The sequence below is a fragment of the Eurypyga helias genome, unplaced genomic scaffold, assembly GCF_000690775.1.
Source record: "Eurypyga helias isolate BGI_N326 unplaced genomic scaffold, ASM69077v1 scaffold5260, whole genome shotgun sequence".
Classification (NCBI taxonomy): Eukaryota; Metazoa; Chordata; class Aves; order Eurypygiformes; family Eurypygidae; genus Eurypyga; species Eurypyga helias.
The window spans coordinates 32873-52476 of NW_010227509.1; the positions used below are offsets into that span (position 1 = coordinate 32873).

The 19604-nt window shown below is 37.5% G+C and overlaps 1 protein-coding gene across 1 annotated transcript in view; it reads left to right on the forward strand.

Annotated features, from left to right (window-relative positions):
- Positions 1 to 952: 952 nt before the first annotated feature.
- The window catches only part of SLC15A5 (solute carrier family 15, member 5), a 33155-nt gene continuing 14503 nt past the window's right edge, over positions 953 to 19604 (forward strand). Inside the window, exons 1-5 of the mRNA XM_010156377.1 lie at positions 953 to 1322; positions 3104 to 3326; positions 8807 to 8976; positions 12853 to 13073; positions 15615 to 15801. Coding sequence (XP_010154679.1) covers positions 953 to 1322; positions 3104 to 3326; positions 8807 to 8976; positions 12853 to 13073; positions 15615 to 15801 — 1171 coding nt within the window. The remainder of the gene's footprint in view (positions 1323 to 3103; positions 3327 to 8806; positions 8977 to 12852; positions 13074 to 15614; positions 15802 to 19604) is intronic.

Below are 19604 nucleotides of genomic sequence, written 5' to 3' on the forward strand. Positions count from 1 at the left end.
TATGTTTGTGCAAAATAAATGCAGAATGCTTCCCATTCTTAGTTGGGGGTATTCTGAAGAGGTGTTAGTGATCTTAATGAGTGCCGCAAAATGGAAAAACTCATCTGAGAAATCTCTGTGGATAAGGTAGCAGGAGCATTATAGGTTTATAAGTTTGGCTCTTCCTAATTTCCTTTCAAGCTTGTAATTGCTTTTGGTTGATAGGAGAGAATACATCATCTGTGCCCCTGCTTTTTATGATGCATTGTAGCTATGGTGCAATATCTGCCTAGAAACAGTCCGATTTAGGTTGCTTTTAGACTTTTTTGTTTTTCTTTGCCAATACATTCACAGTACTTTTAAAACTTACTTTTCTAAATTAAGTGTAGTAGTATTACTTATTTTTACAATTAACTTTATCTGAATTTTCACCAAAAATAACAAGAAATGTAATAATTATTAGATATGGTTAACCTTAAAAAAATCTTTATCTTTGCTTGCAGTTTTTCATTCGTTGCCTATTTAAAGTATCAGATAATTTTAACCAAATTATTTTCTTGATCTATTATTTGAATTCTGCTGAAAATGTTTGCTTTCGTGTGTATTTAAACCTTTATCTTTAACATACAGATAGAGTTGCATATACAGTATTGGATGCACATAATTTAATAGGCAATATAATTCTGGGGAAAAATCTTGTTCACTCCCTAATGGAATAATTAAATAAACTGATTAAGTTCCTGAGTGTTGCTAGATTCAGAAGCTGAAATGTTGATATAACTATTTTATTTTTTTAATACTCTTTGATCCTGTATGTGATGTCACGAAAGTGACAGGTGCCCTAAGAAATTGTAGTAGTGCAGTGTGGAATTCAAAGCGAGATTCTTACCAGCTTGCTAATTGCAGCAGAGGGGAACAGAAGTATACCTGCAGCTTAAGCTGCTCTGCTTGGTCATACTCAAAAAAGACAAGCATGCCTGATGCAGACAGAAGAGAGATGCAAGACAAGCAGCTTCCGAACCACATGGTTGACAAGGAGCAACGACTGTGGCCTGGGAGAAGCAACCACGCTGGAAAGCTGTCTCCGTCCAAGAGAAGACTCCAAGAGGCTGTCTGTGTGCTGCTGGTGGAGCTGTGTGAGAGATTCACGTTCTTCGGCATCGTCTGCAATATGATCCTCTTCTGCACCGTCAAACTGGGCTATCGCAACTACCAGGCAGCTATTGTCAATATGTGCTTTGTAGGCACCTCCATGCTGACTCCGGTGCTGGTCGGCTGGCTTGCCGAATGCCTGGTGGGGAGGATCAAGCTTGTGTGCGTCTGCATGTTTCTGCACTTCCTCGGTAGGTGACACCCTGGTGACTATTTCATCTTGTAGTAACTCTCCTGCGTTCTTGAGCACTGTGTTTGGAAGCTAACAATTTTCTCCAACCTTGCGGCCACCTTCTCTAACAGCAAATCACTTAGTTTCTCCTCTACAAAATGCACTGCAATGTTTTTGCCTGTGTACTTCTGTGAGGCTGTGCTTTGAACAAGACTAAGGAACGCTTGCGCGAGTATCGTACACACAGCGCATGCACAAGCTTGACTCCTCTTGAGTGGCTTAGCTATTCGGAACAGATGCTCAACTCTTAAATTGGGTCCCTTTAACAAGCATCTACAGTTATAATGTGAGGCTTTAGTTGGAGAGATAGTTTGAGAGAGAGAGAGTCAGAAACTGTTTCCCAGCTGTTAGTGGTAAGATTTTATTGCATGTAAAGGTAACGATGTATGTACTGTATGTAAAGTGAAAGATGGACTTAAGCATGTACCAGTATAAACAAAATCTGCCTTAAGCAGAGGCATCATAATGCTTATACTGAGAGCTTGCTTTCTGTTTGCATGTTCTGAATCTTCCCCACACATGATTCTGGAGATTTTTACATAAAAGCACTCTTCTAACCATGACTATTGTGTAGCAATTAGTGCATCTCGCAACTGCTGGTTATTCTGTCAGCTTAAACCAAGCTGATTGATAGAAATACTTTTTACTTGGACCAGCTGTTGAGCATAAGCAAGGCTGATTTCTGCAATAACCAACCACGTTGTTATTTAGACTTGCAACAAAGTAAGGAAAAAAATCAGAATCATTCCTGAAATGTTCTTGAGCTGATTGCAAAACCATTGTGCAAGCAGCCCGGAACAATGATTGCTATTGTGATCCACTGATTCTCCCATGGGCTTCTGCTTTGGAATCTCCTTCTGCCACTTGTCCTTTCAATGTATATTTTAAAGTAGAAGGCTAGTGACACGAACAAATGTATTGTATTCGGGGTTTTCTTGGGGTTCTTTTTAAGATAGGTCATTACACATTGCTGACATATTAGAGTTTGATCCACAGTCACAGTCCTAGTCATGGTTAATGTTGCTGTTGTTGACACATTAATAAATTTTGAGTTAGTTTAGTCTCCAGTTACAAATTTGAGATTCTGTAGCTGATTAAATGTGGAAGCTTTTCTTTGTGGACTAGAGGTGGTAAATGCAATTCATGGCAGTGCTTCTATAGATAAAGTTTCTGAAAATCATGTATTTTCCATGAAACTGCAGCAGAAAAAGACAAGAAAATATTTCACACAAAAAAATTAATTTATTTGTTAATTTATGAATCCCATTACAATTCTGGCATTTAAAGAGGACGCAAAAAAGCTACACTCCACCATAGAGTGGTGTGGGTTTTTTTTGGCTGATGAGTGGTTCATCAGGTGAAATTACATGTTTTAACTGGTGCCCTCTGGTAAGTGGAGAGCTACTGCCCTCTGTATGCAGTACAGTGGAGAAGGCCGGTGAGAGGAGCGACGTTTCCAGAGTGAGCTCTTCAGGTGATTGAAGAAGCTGAATCTTTACAGGTGTTTCAGGGGAAGATTGCTTCCTTGGAGGTCCTTTGTGATCTTGCCTTGCTATATATAGTGACATCCAGAAAGGTTCAGCCTCTCTACGGAATTAAGATTCTCTCTCTTTACACTCCTCTGTTGTGTATTTCTTGATTTTTTCATCTGTCTTTTCAACATAACTTCTTTAAAAATATGTCCTATTCATCAGTCTGACTGTAATCCATTTCCAATGACAATTTGCTTTCCAATTCCAGGCACAGCGCTATTACCTGTTGTGGCATTCCCCTTTGAAGATATTTACATTGACAGACGACACATTCTTCATACGCTAACCAAAAGGGAGCAGAAAATAATGTTCTACTTTGCACTACTCACAGCTAGTCTGGGAATAGGAGGCATAAGAGCTATAGTTTGTCCATTAAGTGCATACAAACTTGAGGACTGTGGACCGAAGGAACTTCTTTCTTTTTTCAACTGGTTGGTAATTTAATGTTAGCTAAATATCTGTTGGGGATGATAAGGCATTGCTTTGAAATTCACTGCTGACTTACAAGGCAGATACTACAGATGGGGGACTTCATGTTTGTTTGTTTTGGTTTTTTTTTAACAGCAAAACGTTTAGATTTTGGAAGAGTTTCTGAGACTTTCTGTAAAAACTTTCCTAAATTTTTTCTTCTTCTAACCAGTAGGTGATCATCTCTTTTGTCCTCCTATAAAAATCTTCAGTCAGAATTAGGATGAAATGATTTGCCCAAATGCTCACAGACTTGATAGCGTAGAGAACAACATATTCCATTTGTTTTTTTACTTTTAACATGGCTATCCCTTTAAAATATTTTGCTGTTTCTCCCTAACAGTGGCAAAATTCAATGATATATTAGAATTTACATCAGAGGAAATATATAGCAATGACAGGCAGCAGTAGAATCTGCTAATTTGTTGTAACTAGGGATTTCTATTAGTCTCTAACTGCTAAGCTCAGCGGTAGGGATCTGCTGTACTGTTTCAGGTCTGTTGCTGTGAAGTTTTGACATCAGATAAACCGTCGGCATTTGTGTATCTGTTTGAATATTTTAAAGTTTGTAAGAAAACTTTGAGGAGAAATTTCTCCTAAAATGGTTCTTAAAATTCATATGTTTTTATATTAACTATTTGTCTCTCTCAGTGTGTCAGAGAGGTCATTTTTGATGATATGTTTGCTTTTATTTACCAATTCTGTAGCACTATACAGGGTGCTATATACATTCACCTGTACCTTCTGGTTAAACTGTGGGGTAAGGATCAAAGAAGTCCCAGTGGGAACACCTCCAGATTCCTGCTTTGAAGCAGGGTGAAATAAGTGCTAAACCAATCCCCTTTTCTCTTCTTTCCCTGTACATGCACAGTTATCAAAATCAAAACTGAGCACATTTGCATATTGACAATGCAATGCTGAAGAATCAATGAAGATCTTGGTGAATCAGCTCTCTCTTCCTTTGGGAATGGCTTTCCTGGCTATTCTTTTTTTCCTCCAATTATGTTAATATCAAAGAGTTTTGAATTAAATCCAAACTTCAATGGATAAGGCAGCTTTAGCAAAGGTGGATGAGACTGTTCAGTTCCTTAGAGCAGATTCTGCCTCCTTGACCTGCCCATAGGAGAGAAGGAAAAAAAAAATCCTTCCTTTTTACTCTATTCTAAGTTTTAATCCTTAATTAGCAACATCATTTTGATTAAATAAGACTCTGGGGGATTAAGACTGGAGAGCAATCAGTTGTTCTGAAAGATAGCTCTGGAGAATTTATTGTACTGTGGTCTTAGCCATCCAGAATTGTGTTTAATCAAAGTGACATTTCTCAGTGTTGATTACAAAAGAGACATAATACGAATAAAAAGTTCCTTGGGGGAATCCAAATGGGTCAGTTTTTGGGACTTTGGAAATATCAAGAAGGGCACATGTGCAATTAAAAAGAATTTAATAATTTTTGCACTGACATCCAAGGAGGGGCTATCTGATTGCAATCTCAAGATTTAAAAAATGGGGTTTCATTCTTGGCATTCTTAATCTCATTAAAACCTCTCAGAATATAATAATTTTCTCTTGGTAGGTTCTTGTCACAGGATTGAATTTTAAAATAATATAAAATGAGAGGGTTGCATACTCTTAGTGAGTGAGGGCCAGTGTTCTTAGCCAAGTTCTATTTAAACAATTAGAATGATTGGGTTAAAGACTGGGTTAAAAGACCCTGTAATTACCTGTTGTCTAATTCAAACCTTGAAAAAGATTGCGTTGCACATCTAAGTCCTGGTTCTAACCCCTAGCATGAACTATGAGTCTGACCTTTTAAATAAACAGAATATACCAATGCTGAGTGAGGGAGACACTTGGATTCTGCTAGACTAAATTTCCCTAAGGACTTCTGCTTTTCTAATTTAAGTTATGAACTGGTACTATTTTTGCAGCACAAGTAAATTCTGTCTATAGGAGCAGAGAATGAGAGAGAAGGGTACAATACAGACTAGGGATGAGAGTTAGCAGTGTTTTGTCTTGTCTTTGTGATCTGCTGTAAAAAAAGAGAATGTGGGACTTTCCCTCCTTCCCCATATCAGTTTCTGCTGTTATCCTGGACACACTTTGATTATTTTAAAAAATGTTTTTCTACCCCTGTGGGGATTTTTTTCTCCCCACTTTGTCTTTGCAGACAACTGCACAGTGATTCTGGGGAGGGGAAAAAAATTACTGTCTTCTACAAAGCTGTAGTACAGAAAAACATATCGTTTGGATACTGGTCCATACATGGAATATCTTGGTCTGTGTTTGGATAAATCAAAACTTAAATTGTGAGAGCTAGGCATGCTTAAAAAAATAAAAGCAAATACTATCTTAAGTGACAAGAAATATACAAAGTCTTCAAAATTAATCCAAAAAGTGATGAAAGGTCAATTTTAGAATATTTTCATATATTTTACTTGATCTTATTTTTTTTCATTCAGCAGGTTCCTCTCAATTATTACATCATACAATATTCAAAAAATTTTACTTAAACATAAGCAATGCTTTTAAATATGAAGTCACGTTGGTGGTACTTCTTTAAAGTTATCACAGCAAATACGTTTCTGTAAAATGTTATAATATCATTAGGTTTTTCTGGGTGTGTCACAACAACATAAAAGTTTGTGTCCGGACTGCATTCTTGAAATGTACCTCAGAAGCTGGCATTTGGCTCTCATTGTGAGGAGACCTCCGAGTGCTGAAGTGCCAGGAAGGAGCTGATCCCTGCACAGTTGGAAGTGATACTCAGTTTGATGAGTTTAATTCAGCTGTGTCCTGTTCAGATCTGAGACTGTTATGCATGTCCAAATACTGCAATATTAGATAGCCGTGGTATATGAGAGTCAGCAAGACGTGTTTCTGTTTGTGTAGGTTCCGATTTGCCGCTGTCAGTGCAATGTGCGCAAATCCCAAACTTGTGATGTGTGCGTTGAGGTTAGCGTAACTTTCTGGTTAGGTCCGCAGGCATTGCTAAAACACATGGGGTGGTTTGTTTTCTTTTCATTTCTGCAGGAGGACGTGGGGTGGTTTGTTTTCTTTTCTTTTCATTTCTGCAGGAGGACAAGAGCTTTGCAGTTCAGTCTTACAGTACTTTGTTTTTCAGCCATGTGTAGCAAAAGCACTCTCCTGTACTCAAGGCTTCTCTCTGGAAATTCCTACTCCTAGTGAAACAGTCATGAAGAGTGTAAGGATTTCGGTTAGCTCAGGCAGCCTTCTTTACAAAGTTTGGAAAACAGCCAGCAAAACTTCTAACATAAGAACTGTTGGGTAGGAATTGTTTCAAAACCTCTATACAATTTCTAGGCAACCCAGCTGTGCAACTGCTTTTTTTTTTTTTAAAAGCTGTACAGTGGTATGGGGGTCAACATGTGTGTGTACAAAATCCCACCAACTATACCATCATCACAGAATAACATAATTCCAAAGTGCCTAATGACCCCCTTCAGTGGAGGGGAAAAGTCCACAGTTCTGAGGAATATCATCTCCTGAACATGTAAATTACTTAAAGAAAACAGCAATTGGTTCGGAACTCCATACCTGTTTTGGTGTGACTTCAGAGACGTGCACAAAGCGGGAGAGCTTGCCGCTCTGCACGTCCTTGCCAGTTCCAGGAGAGTGGTAGGCTCCTGCCCTTATCTACCTGCTCATTTGCAGTTAAGGAGGGATCAAGCTGGAAAGCTTGGGAGTCAGATTGTTTGGGAGGTAACTAGTCTACTAGAACATGTTAAGGTTTCTTTCATTTTTGAGAAGGTAATTTTAGTTTAATTGGGACTCAAGTCCAAATAGCATACACGAGGCAGAAGTGGCACTAGACAGGAAAGCAAGCTTTGCTTCCTGAAGCAATATGCAACTGTATAATTATGTATCAATGTGTATTTCACCTCTAAATGAAACCATTTTTCTAAGGTTCCAGCAAAGTGAAAGGAGTATTCTCTTACAGTTGCTTACAGAATGTAATCTGTGGTATACTGTGGTAGTACTACCCCGTTACTGATCCCTCTTCTTTGTTTAAAATACAGATGTTGTCTTTAAAGCCAACTTGGAACTTGAAAGTTTAGTCAAAGTTACAATTCGTAACTTAAAACTTTAAAAGTTAAATCTGAAAGTCAGTCAAATCTGAAGCAAGCATTGCTGAATGATTCTAAATGAAGTATCATACTGATCCCCAACAGTATTTTTGGGAAACAGGTCCTCCCTAAATCTGATCTTTCTACTCCGAGATATATTCATCAAGTCTGCTCTGCAGCCTCTAAACCTCTGTTTTGTGTGAGTTATGTTTTAAGGGAAACCTTGATTGGAGCTCTGCTGAAAGAAAAAAAGACAACAAAAGTGGCCTGAAGAACGATGCAAGGGGAGCACTTTAGAATTTTAAAAAAACTTAGAGGGGTTATAACTGAACCACTTGTAATTATGAATGGTTGAGTAAATATTGGTTGTGAGAACTGGGCTATGCAATGGAAGAATAAGCAGTACATTTTCTTTCACTTTAATAAATAGCTATACAGTTAACTAACTTCTTGAAGAAGCTGAATTTTAGAATACCTCATGAATTAATGTGTTATGTAGGGGTAAGAATTCAAGGAAAATAGTGTGGTGACAATATACTCCTAACTGTGCAGATATAAACACACTGGCTATGATAAAGAAAATAGTAGTTATCCTTTTGTATCCTATTAGGAAATGCATTGTTTGGGCACTTTTTGGGGGAAAGGTTGCTTCTTGCTATCCTTTATCCTTAAAGCATATTTGTTGTGCTATTGCCAGGTGTTCCAAAGTGCAGTAAGCCTATCACTAGTGGTATGCCATCTGCTTCCAAGAGTATGCAATTTTCATGTTAATATCTCCTGCGCATAGGAGGGGCTCAGCACTTGCTTGGGAAGCACCTCTACTGCCAAAGGCAGTCTCGGAGCAACTTATTTTAGGGAACCTTCTCATCAAGACATTTCCAGAAGCCAACAAAGATTCAAGCTGAGCTTTGCAACTAATGGAAAAGCCATCCCTTCTGATAAATCAAATTCTAATATTTCTTAAACAAGGAATGGTGGCATTAAGACATTTCTCTCTTAAGCTTAAAGCATGTGATTTGATGATGTTACATAAACAAAACTTATGTTACCAGATATTAAATGTGTCAGTGGTAAATGTGGATGTATCTAATTAGTCAGATCCACAAGAATATTTCCAGTACTAGACTGATAATTTGTTCAGCTCTACTGCCTTGGTACAGTTGCTTTAATAATCTATCTCTTGGAGCTGGGATATCCAAGTGAAATTTGATGTTAATTGCTGTGTCAGTGTGTGCATGGTACTGATGCTGTGCATGCTTATATACATACCATGCCTTTAATGTAATGTTTTAATCTTCTGTAAAGGCCTTATATTATTCAGCCTCTCCACTCTTCTCTCTCTTGTCTGTGTGTACTAGGTTTTATTGGCTGATTAACTTAAATTCAGCAGTTGTCTTTGTCACCATTTCTTATATCCAGCAGTCTGTGGCCAGGAACCTTGGTTTTCTTATCCCGTTTGTGTCTGGGATTATGGCTATGATCACAATTCAAATGGTGCGTGGTGAAATGATTTACAAACCCAAAACAGGTAAGAGGCAAATGTATCTTGGAAGATACCTCAGACATTATTTTAACAGAAAAGATCAACTTGCGTATCTAAACGAGTCCTACAACACTGATCTGTTTGGCTGGAGATACTCGGGGTTTAGCTCTCCAAGGTCTGAGTGTAAGTGACAACATCCACCCTCTGTAAAGATAGACCTGGAGATTCTGGATAGGCTGAAGAAATGGCAAATAGCATCCAGTAAATTTATGTACCTTTCAATGTCATGTCACAACAGGTGTCAAAGTGTTTGCCTCTGCAGAAAGGCACCACCTTGCTGCTGGTGGACTTTATTTTGCCATGTTTGCTTCAAGCTATGACAAATGTGCTTTGGTCAGTTGAAGCAGAGTTCAGGCCAATGCGAAGACACCAAGCACACTTGGGTTTTTTCCCTTAAGTGTGCACTTTTGCTTCACATGAACTCTCACTTCAGCAGCCAAGCAGTGTGGTTAGTCAAACAGGAATATGCACTAGTAGCAAAGTTGTTACATAATGTCCTTATCTTGCACAATATCTGATGTTTATTGTTGTTTCAATGTGTTTGCATATACAACATCAAGAGTTTTTACACATTTGAAAATAATTAGACATACTGAGTAACTCTAAATAGTTCCTGTGCAGACTGGAGATACATAAAACCAGAAGGTCTTACTCTAGTTAGTACCTGAGCTCTGCAAAATCCATTGGTGGTAAATACCCCTCTCCACTGACCAAGCACAGGCATGTGAGTGGAGCCTAGGTGACTTGAATAAGGCTGCAAGTGTCCAAACCTTATTATTTTTCCAATAGAACCCAGAAACTGAAAGCAAATTGTTATGTCAGTCTTTTTGTTATACACATAATCTAAGCAAAAATATATTAGCAGTGAGGGAATGACTATATAAATCAAATGCCTAGGAATATCATAGTGGTGATGTCACCAGAGAGGTTTAACCAAAACAAATGGAACCAAAGAAATGTGCCCACTCCACAATGCCCCAAAAAAACCCATCATAATATGCAACTGAGGTCTACAAAGACGAGCATCAAATTAGCTGGCTTTGTATGGAGAGAGTGGTGGCTGCCTGGCTCACTACAGGTCTTACAATCTGAGAAGGTAAAAAGGTTTGTTAGTATCCACCCCTGAGCTCGTCTATATGAACGAAATTTGTAGTTTATCAACTAACTAGCTTAATTATAAGTGGAATAACGTAAATTTGTAGATTATTACTATCTTGGCCATCAACAAAACTAAATTTTTTTTTTTGCATCAAATGTTTTTCCCTATAAGTGTGTTTTGATTTATCATATATTTTCCAAGTCTTTGCAGAATGCCAATCTCTACGCTAATATCTAAAGATTGTTATCTCTTTAGTCAAAGATAATGTACTTTGTACCTTACAGTGATATTATGAAATTGGAAATTCTTCAGAAATGTAATTTAAACCCATAGGTGACCTTAAATGATTTTTATATATGCTGCCTCTTTTATTTTAAGGTAACCCTTGAAATATGGATCATGCATTCAATTATGTTTAGCTGTCAAGCATGGACTTCATTTGCATTTCTTCCCACTGCTATAATTTTGAGGACTGGCAGGTGACCAGAGATGAGGAAAAAATGTGTATCTACCATCTAGGGTGCAATGTAGGCTTTTTATTGTAATTAAGTAGCATAGATATTCATGATTAGATCAAGGTCAAAGTAGCAGCACATTACAGCCAGGGACTGAAGTATAAAGGAGAAGGAAAATTGCCTTCTGAAAGATGCAATTTGATATCTAGATAGATAGATTAAAAAAAAAAAGTTAGAAATACAAGTAGAGCATGTGATGTTGATCTTGTTGATCTACACAAGGTTTATTGATATAAATATGTATGCTTTTAAACGTGTCTCTTACTAGCTGATAAGATTTGTAATCTGAAGAATTCACCACTATGAAGTTCTATGGGATTTAGTTGGTTTCTTTAAAAGAAGGAGCAAGATACTTATTCTAGCTAAGCCATTGACAAAATCCTCTTGATATTGATTAGGTCTGTGTCACTCAAGTTGATTTTTTAAAAATATATCTTCAAGAAGGTTTATCTTCACAGTTTACTACATCTCATAATCTGCTGGAATTCCATGCTGAGAAACACAGCTAAATAATATAGTTGTCTACTTTGCCTCATACAAAGTTTCCTAGGTAGTTGACTGAAATGACAATAAACAGGGCCTCAGGTATTCCATTAGGAACGGCAGTGAAATGTCAGGATTTGTAAGGAAGAAGAATCTGCCCGACACCTTCCATTCCAATGGAAGGGAGATGGCCATGGCTGTCTTCGAGACTAGGTCAGGTAAACCGGGACACAGACATGTTGTCTCTTTCTTTGAGCTGCCTGCTAGTCTTATCACAGGGCACTCTCTGCACCTTCTGATTTCAACACTGACTGTGCTCAAACCCTTGCAGAGCAGTGATAACACCACTTCACTGCTTTTAATTCCTTCTTTGTGAATGTCTAACCTCTAGCGTAGGGCGAGGCAAAAGCTTATCGCTTCTCTCGCCTAAAACATGCAATTACTAGCTGCCAATGAGCTGAGCTGATACTGACAATTCTGCTACCTTTCTTTTTAGTTATGAAAATAACTGTTTTGACAAGGGCTGCAAGTCCCACATGTTTTCTTGTTAGATTCTTAGTCAAGTCACTCTGGAAGTCTGCATATTTTAATTTTGGTCTTCAGATTTGATCTCAGAAATAGTGTAGATCCTAAACTTAAACATCACTTACAAGAAGTGGTAAGAATAGCTGCCTGGTACAGACATACAGAACAATAAAAACTGTACCAACTCTGTCTTTGACAGGCTCTCTATTCTAGATTTTATTCAACAGTGCCAACAGTCTACAGGTTAATGCTAAACAGAGCTTTAAATGTTGCTTACCTAATAAAATTACCTTTCCCATCTGGAGCATGTGCTTCTAGTAGGTGTCCCTGGATATTTCTAGAAAATAATTTCCATACCAGGGATAGTAGGGAGACATTTTTTCCCTCTACCATCTTCTTAGTTCACTGTAGTTTTTGGAAAGTATTTCTTTATAGGTAGTCCCATTAGTACAGTGTTTTAACACTCAGAGAAGCAGAGAAGTGTTATAACCCCTATTTGCATGGATCAGCAGCTTAAAACATGTAAATGAATCTTCATTCCCGCGTCTGAAGCTAACAGTTTTATCTTTGTTTTAATTCTGTTGCCTCTGTGTCTGAGAACCAAGGTAGCAATTCCTCACCCCAGTAGCCAGTGGAGAAGTTTTTAATATGCCAAATACTAGACTGGAAACTTCTCTCCCACAGGATGCTACCTGGAAGTCCTGAGATAATATTTCTGGCTTTGAAATGCATCCATGAAAATTCTCCTAGGTCATCAGCCCTCTCTTTTAGCTCCTATTCCTTGTAACTACCCCCTTTTCCTGTTCCCTTGAGCTTGTATTCCTTCTACTACCCCTGCTCATGCTGGACTTCAGTGGCTATGCAATATTTCATTACTGTCTTGAGTTAAAAACTAACCTCATTGAATCAATAGGAAGCAAAAGCAAAGTAATACTTCACCTGCTCAACCACAGCAACAAATTGTGGTGGTGTGTTAAATACCTGGTAGCAAAAGGCACTTTTCTCTGCAGATGTTGGGCTGGATTGCTTTTGTAGCAATTAGGTTGTGAACTGACTGGCTTCCAAAAAAGAATGGTTTGGAACATATCCAGACTGTTATTGCCTTCTTCCTCCCCCCAAAAAAACATGAAGGTGAATATATCAGGTTGTATTTTCCCTCTCAAAGTGATTTGTCTTGTCTCGTTTATTTTGGCAGCAAGTGAAAACATACCAATGTCTAATGTCTCTGATTGTTTGCAGACAGTTCCCTGCTGACTACTTTTGGGGTAATTGCTAGCGCACTGAAAACATGCTGCGTGCGATATCGCTACTTTAGCGGAGGCGTGACAAACTGGCTAGATCATGCCAAGGAAAACTATGGTGGTCAGTACAGTGAGACTCAGGTGGAAAGCACAAAGCAGCTTGCCAGGCTCTTCCCGTTGTTTGCTTTCCAAATTCTATACAGAACGTGTATTATGCAGGTAGGTACACAGCTTTTAAACAAAAATCTTGAAAAATACTGTGACATGTGTTTACTACTATGTTTTGAGGCATGTTTTTAACTGTTGCTTTACCAGCAGAGCAACCTTGCGGGGTAGATGTAATTACCTGAGAATATACCTTGTTATATTCTCTCATCTCATAAGTAACACTGACTTGACCAAGGCTCAGGAAGGAGTTTGTGTGACTGCTTGTTACTTATTTCTCTGAACCCTTACTGGCTGAAACATCTAGTGCTAGAGTCCTGGGCTCCTCATGCTGCTGTGTTACGGTCATCAGAGACTCAGGTTCAGCATTCTCATGAAAAAAATTTATTTTCCAATTTGTTAAATGTTCACTCACTTTTTTGGAAGAGGAGGAAAATCTTTGCTTTTCATTTTTTTTTTAAATGCTCTTTTGATTGGATATTTGTCTTTATTGTTTTGACAGGATTGTGTGGGTAGTGTATCTACACAGGAAATTGGTGGCTTTCCATTTGTGGAAAGAAAAGTCCTTTCACAGCCTCTCTATCAGGCTACATGGTTCTTTCCGCTTCTGAGCGTGTGTATGTTAGATAAATGTATATGTGTCAAGAAGCTACTTAAACTGACATGATTCCTTCAGATTCATTTCAGTCGGGATGATCCTAACTAAGCAGGAGTTTGAGGTAGCTTACTCCTTGGCAACTGGCATAACAAATTTATGAGCTGGCTTGGAAATTCATTTTTACTTATTGGTGTTAAAATGCTGCCTCAGGTAATTCTTACAAATATGTAGTGCATGCTGCTTCATTGACACTCCCTCTTGCCATCATTCTACATCCCCATCCATCTGTATTGTCGCTTCTCTTCCCTCCACAAAAAAAACACAAAAAACCCTCAAGCAAACAAAAAATCCCACCCTAAACCAAGAAACACAGGCATGTGGCTGAGGCTTTGCATTAATGACCAGATGGAAATGAACCAGGTATCGTTAATCGGAGTTGTAATAATCAGGTATATATCTAGAAAATATAAAAGTATTTGCACTGCAGAGAGAGATTACTTTTTTTCCTTTGGCAGAATTTCCAATAATTTTAAGGCTCTTTCTTAGACTAGGCAATAGATCAGTATCTTTTTTGTAAAGATTAATAGTATTTTCTCCATATTATTAAGTTAACAGCTTTCAGTGCCTGTGATTCATGTTGATGATATTTTAATTCTTATTAAGAAGTCAATTCTGATTTGCAGTAGGCAGTGGAAAGAAGGAACCAACAAAATTTGGCTCATTTCTGATCTTTCATAATTCTGTTGCCATTTACTCACCCTTTTACAATTTATATCTTCTTTGGAGGTGGAATGTAGGTGAAAAATATTTGAGTAATTTTTTAGCACTGAACAGACTCCAAGTGAGTAGGGTTGGCTTATAACTGTTTATGAGAAACCCTGGATGAGCTCAGTTAGTAACTATACATTAATTTTCAAACAGCTATAAAGCAGTAATATTCTACCTGGCTTTGGCATTGCCAGTCATGCTGAAGAGCCATGCAGAATACTGCAGGAATCCAGAGCTCTCTAAAAACAGAAATAAAGAAACCAGATCTACATTCAGCTCTGTCATGGCTGTACTCTGTGTATTGCTCATTACTCTCTTTCCTTTCCCATCAGTCTCTAAAATTGAGTTGATTATACCTCACAGCTTCACATGACATTTCAATGCTTAGTTAATCAAGCTTCCTCAAAAAAAACAAACAAACAAAAAAAAAACCTGAAAAACTGAAAAATATGTTGGCAGAAGCCACTGTGGTTTGGTTGGCTTTTGTTGTTTTGGTCTTAAATAAACTTAACATATCTTCTGTAGAGCCACACACAAGGAGGAGAAATTATTTCCTCTTGAAGTGAGAGACAGTCTTACAAATCTACCTAATTTCATACCCTGATGACTGTCATTGATGGGTTGTTCATCTGATTATTCTTTTTCTTTTGGTTTTGATTCCCAGAAGTAAAAGGAAGTCCTTTATAGAACTGCTATGGCTTTCAGTCACATTAATCTGGTTCTAAGGCTGTAGCCAAATCATCCTTCCCTGTAGCTTTTACAGTTGTGTGCTGGTAAGAGTGTCTTAAAAATTACCCCAACCTCGAGCACACAATCAGAATTTCAAAATAACTCTGCATCTTGCTGTTCTAAAGTTGTTCTTTTAAGCCCTGTCTATGAAGAAGTAGTGACTAAAGTTTTAGGCAGAACCATTTAGTATATTGGCTGATAGCCCCAACTAGGAATGATCAACTAAACTAATGGGCTGCTGCTTGGATTTGTTAAACTGAGGAGCAAATGAAATTAGAAGGAAAATGTTACATTCTGGCAGAAAACAACAATGTTGCTACCTGAAGGGCTTTCATCTTGAATGGTCGTTCCTCTTGGCAAGCAGGTATTTGGTTTACTGGGACTTTTTCAGAACGGAGAGGGTTGGAGACATTTCAAAATATAGTTAAAAAAGAAAACCAACTTATTCATGAAAGGTAACTGGTATACTAATAGTAATGGGGTTTTATTCTTCAATACAGATTCCTTCAGGATATTATCTCCAAACCATGAATTCCAACTTGAACTTCAGTGGATTCGTCTTGCCAGTTGCAGCAATGAATGTGATAAGCATCGTGCCGCTACTGATTCTTGTTCCTATTTTGGAATGCATTAACTCGTGTCTCTTTAGTTCCAAGGACACTGGATATTCTCCAACAATTTACATAGGTAAGTGTAAAGTACATGTGGTTATACAGTTTTGATATGTATTCTGGTTTTGAAAGAGAAACTGCAGGAGGTGATGGATGGTCCTATACAATTATTTTTGACTATAAATATTAAGATGGACTTGTTTTGGGATGACTTTGAAGTGAATATGTTTCAAAGGAATTGTTAAAAAGACAGTCCTAAAAAAACCGTATTAGATATAAAGAAAAAATTAATATCTTTTGTTTAGGACAGAGATTGAGGCTTTTCTGACAAATAAAAAAAATTGAGACACTCACAAATAACTAGAAGGAGGTTAGTTATCTCAACAATTACTAAGGAATTAGTGAGATAAATGGTACTAGCCATCTAGACTTGAGACTTACTCTTTGTTCTCTTCCATATGTTTATACATTAACTTTTGGAAAGTTAATTTACTTTGGAAGTCTTTTTGGGGGGGATGAGAAAGTCCCTCAATTGCTCTCTGATACCTTGGAAATCTTCTGTTGCTGAAAAAATTAGTTTGGATTTAAATAATTAGGTTATGAATAAAGGCTTTATTTTTTCTAACATTTTTATGCTATGATTGCATCGGCATTAGTACTGCAGCTTGTGAGAGTGGAATGGTATTATCACTGGTGCAGTTTATTCTGGTTTCATCCCAAGTGAAATAAAATATCTAGTCTAATTCTGCATATGCAATAGGTGTTTTTGGAACAAGAAAGAAGAAAGCATGCAGACAACTACATAAAACAAATGGATGAGTATCACTGCACTGCTGTTCTGTTGAGCAGGCTGACTGTTTCAGAGGTGGAAGGTTGCTCGGAGAGATGCAGCTTTCCTCTCTGGTACTAGAACTTTAATTTGAAAATCTAGTACAGAATAATTGTCCAAGTGTTTAGTAACTTAATTTATTAAAATCTTAAACTGAAACATACCTTACTTTACTCAAAGTAAAGCAAAGAGTAATCTACAGAGATATTAGCTGTTTGTTGTAGAAGTGATACAATGAAGTCTTCTCTGTTGTGAGTCCTAACGTTTTCAACAGTAAGCACTGTAAACTCAGGCTTGCAGATTGGTGCTCATTACAGAGAAACTAATAGCCTAGAAGTAATGATGGCTTTGGAAGGGGTTGGCCCTCCTTCTGGTTTGTTTCATTATTATTTTTTTTAATTACCACTAAATGTCTTATGCTCTAGTACCCAGAGGGGTCCTCTCCAACCCTTTTCTGATCTCAGCTACACCTAGTACTACCAGAAGAGCAGCTACCATTCTGTATTCACTTAAAACTATTCCCTTCTGTAGATACTACCATTAAACTTCTTACTTTTTTTTATCTTCGTCTGCATTACAAACCTCAGACAAAAATATTTATAAATGACTATTTTCTCAGTGTGTTACTATTAATTCAGTGCCCCGTGGCAAGCAGCACAGTGAGTACTGACACACACAGAGGTATTAATCTGACTAAATTAGCCTAATTAAGAGTGTTATTAAGTTTTATACAAACCAGATGCATATAACGCAGCAGGTTGCAATTACCCTAGTTTTTAAAATAACATCTGCATTAAAACACAAAAAGCACATTCAGATAATAATTTTCCTTAAAACCATGGAAATTTCAAGTTGGTATTAATGTTCTATCCTGTTACGTTGAACAGCAGTAGAATATATGCAGTGGTTTATTCTTAATAGCTTCATTTATTAAAATAGCCTGTTAGGGGTGATAAATGACCTGAGGCATAAAAATACCTGTGAGTACAGGCGATGGCTTTAGATATCCAAGTATATGACTGCACCTGCAAATATGGTAGACCTCTAAGTGCCAATATTTTTGCCAACAGTTAATTAGGTTCACAATTATTTTCAGGAACATAATTGAAAGTATAAATAGACTGTTGGTGTTAAGCCAGCCTGTAACTATATTTTAATTCAAGTCTTCTAAGAGGAAGAAATTTAAATTGTTTTCTGGCAATTTTTGGTATCTTAAGCATAAGAGTTTTCAAGGATGAGCTACATAGACAAAGTTGAACTGAAATATCTGATTGCTGTGTCATAAGGATCTACATGAAAACTGTAATCTGTTATTTTCTCTATAGCTGTTGTTTAATTTGTAAATTAGGTATGATCTGAAAACCATTAAAATCTTAAAGTGAATTTAGGTTGTGTCCCTAATGTATTGAGTATCTGGATCTCCTTTTGAAAAACTTGAGTGTTTGGTAAACTTAGTTCTTCCAGTTTCATAGTTGTTTTGGGGTTTTTTTGTTTGCTTGTTTTGTATTTGTTTTTTAATATATTTTATGTTACTTGATGTAGTCGATATTACAGAAGATTCAGCAGAGAACTGATGGTATGTGTCTGCTCAGTAGTTGTCCACCAGCTACAGGCAAAAAGCTCCAGCTAAATTACCTGAGCTTTCTTGCTCTAGCATTGTTAATGACTGGTTATACTGAAATGTCTTAAATCTTGGATTGAGTCCTTCCGAGAGTGATGTGGGGAATAGTTCTCCACACGGTACCCAAAAGCAAACCTCCAGTCCAGTGTCCCTCTTTCAGGTATTTAGGAGTTGATGATGACCATTTCTCCCTTAAAGATATTCTAGTTTGAACAAATATTAATGTAAAGGAAGCTTTTTGACCTGTTTTACTCAGCATATGACATTAGGTAATCACAAAGGTCCAGTACAAACTTAGTTTCTCAATAATATAAACAAACTTGCCCCAGAATCAGCCCCAAGTGTTCCTAATAAAACCAAAGCCTCAGATGGGCATTCAAAAATGCTTGTTTTAAAGAGGACTAAAGGGAGAAGAGGTAGGAGGAAATCCAGGTCTCCGTGGCTCTGTTTCTTCCTCTGCCACATAATGTCTTAAAAGAAATATTACAATTGTTGGGCATTCAGAGGTTATGTTTTCTGAAATGTTTTGGCTTTTAGTAAGGAAAATGCTTAAAATATAGCACTGTGGAGTAATATTGAACTATTTGGGGTTTCTTTAGTGCTAACATAATTTTTCACTAGGAGAACTCCTGCTTTGGTAGATTACAAGAAGTTCCTTGAGGGCTTTATACCTGGCCTTGATAAGGTGCATTGGCTAGAAAATGCTGTTCAATTCCCTCTTGCCATTAGCTTTCCAGCAATAATTCATTGATGCTCTTATTAAACACTAGAGGGACCTTAACACAAAACAGCTTCCAGGCCTCAGGTTGGGTGGGGTGAGGCTATTTACAGTTCTCAAAACGCAGGAAAACTGTGCTGGTGGCAGGGTGTGAGAGTTTGCTGCTGAGGGAAGAAACACAGATGCATGCCAAAAACAGAGCAAAAGCTAAGACCACTTAGCTATACGAGTTTTCTGCCTCTTCTGTCCTGGCACCCAAAGAGACAAACTTAGATGTAATGTAAATATAAAATGAAACAAAAGCCTTTGAATGTCAACGTCAAATCTATTAAGTGTAACAATTTCCAGTCATGAAGTGAGATGAGGTTTCTTATGGGGAAAGCAGTGCACCATCCAGGTATTTGAGCCAAAGCTGTCAAAAGAAACCAAATTCTCACGCTTGTAGTTACATTATACCTTAGAAATGCTGAGGAGTCACAAAGGTAGCCAAAATCAGTGGGACCTCAATGGAAGTATAAACACTTCAAGTTCAGGAGACATACTTGAAAACTCTGCATTCGTTGTGGTTTTCTTTTCTGAGGCTGTAACCATTTCATACTGTCAACATCAAGAAATATAAGATAATACATGTAAGTAGTATCCTCCATGCAGTGTCTCGTGAAGTGTGCGGTATTTAAAATATATATGAATTCATTATGAGCTTTTTCTTGC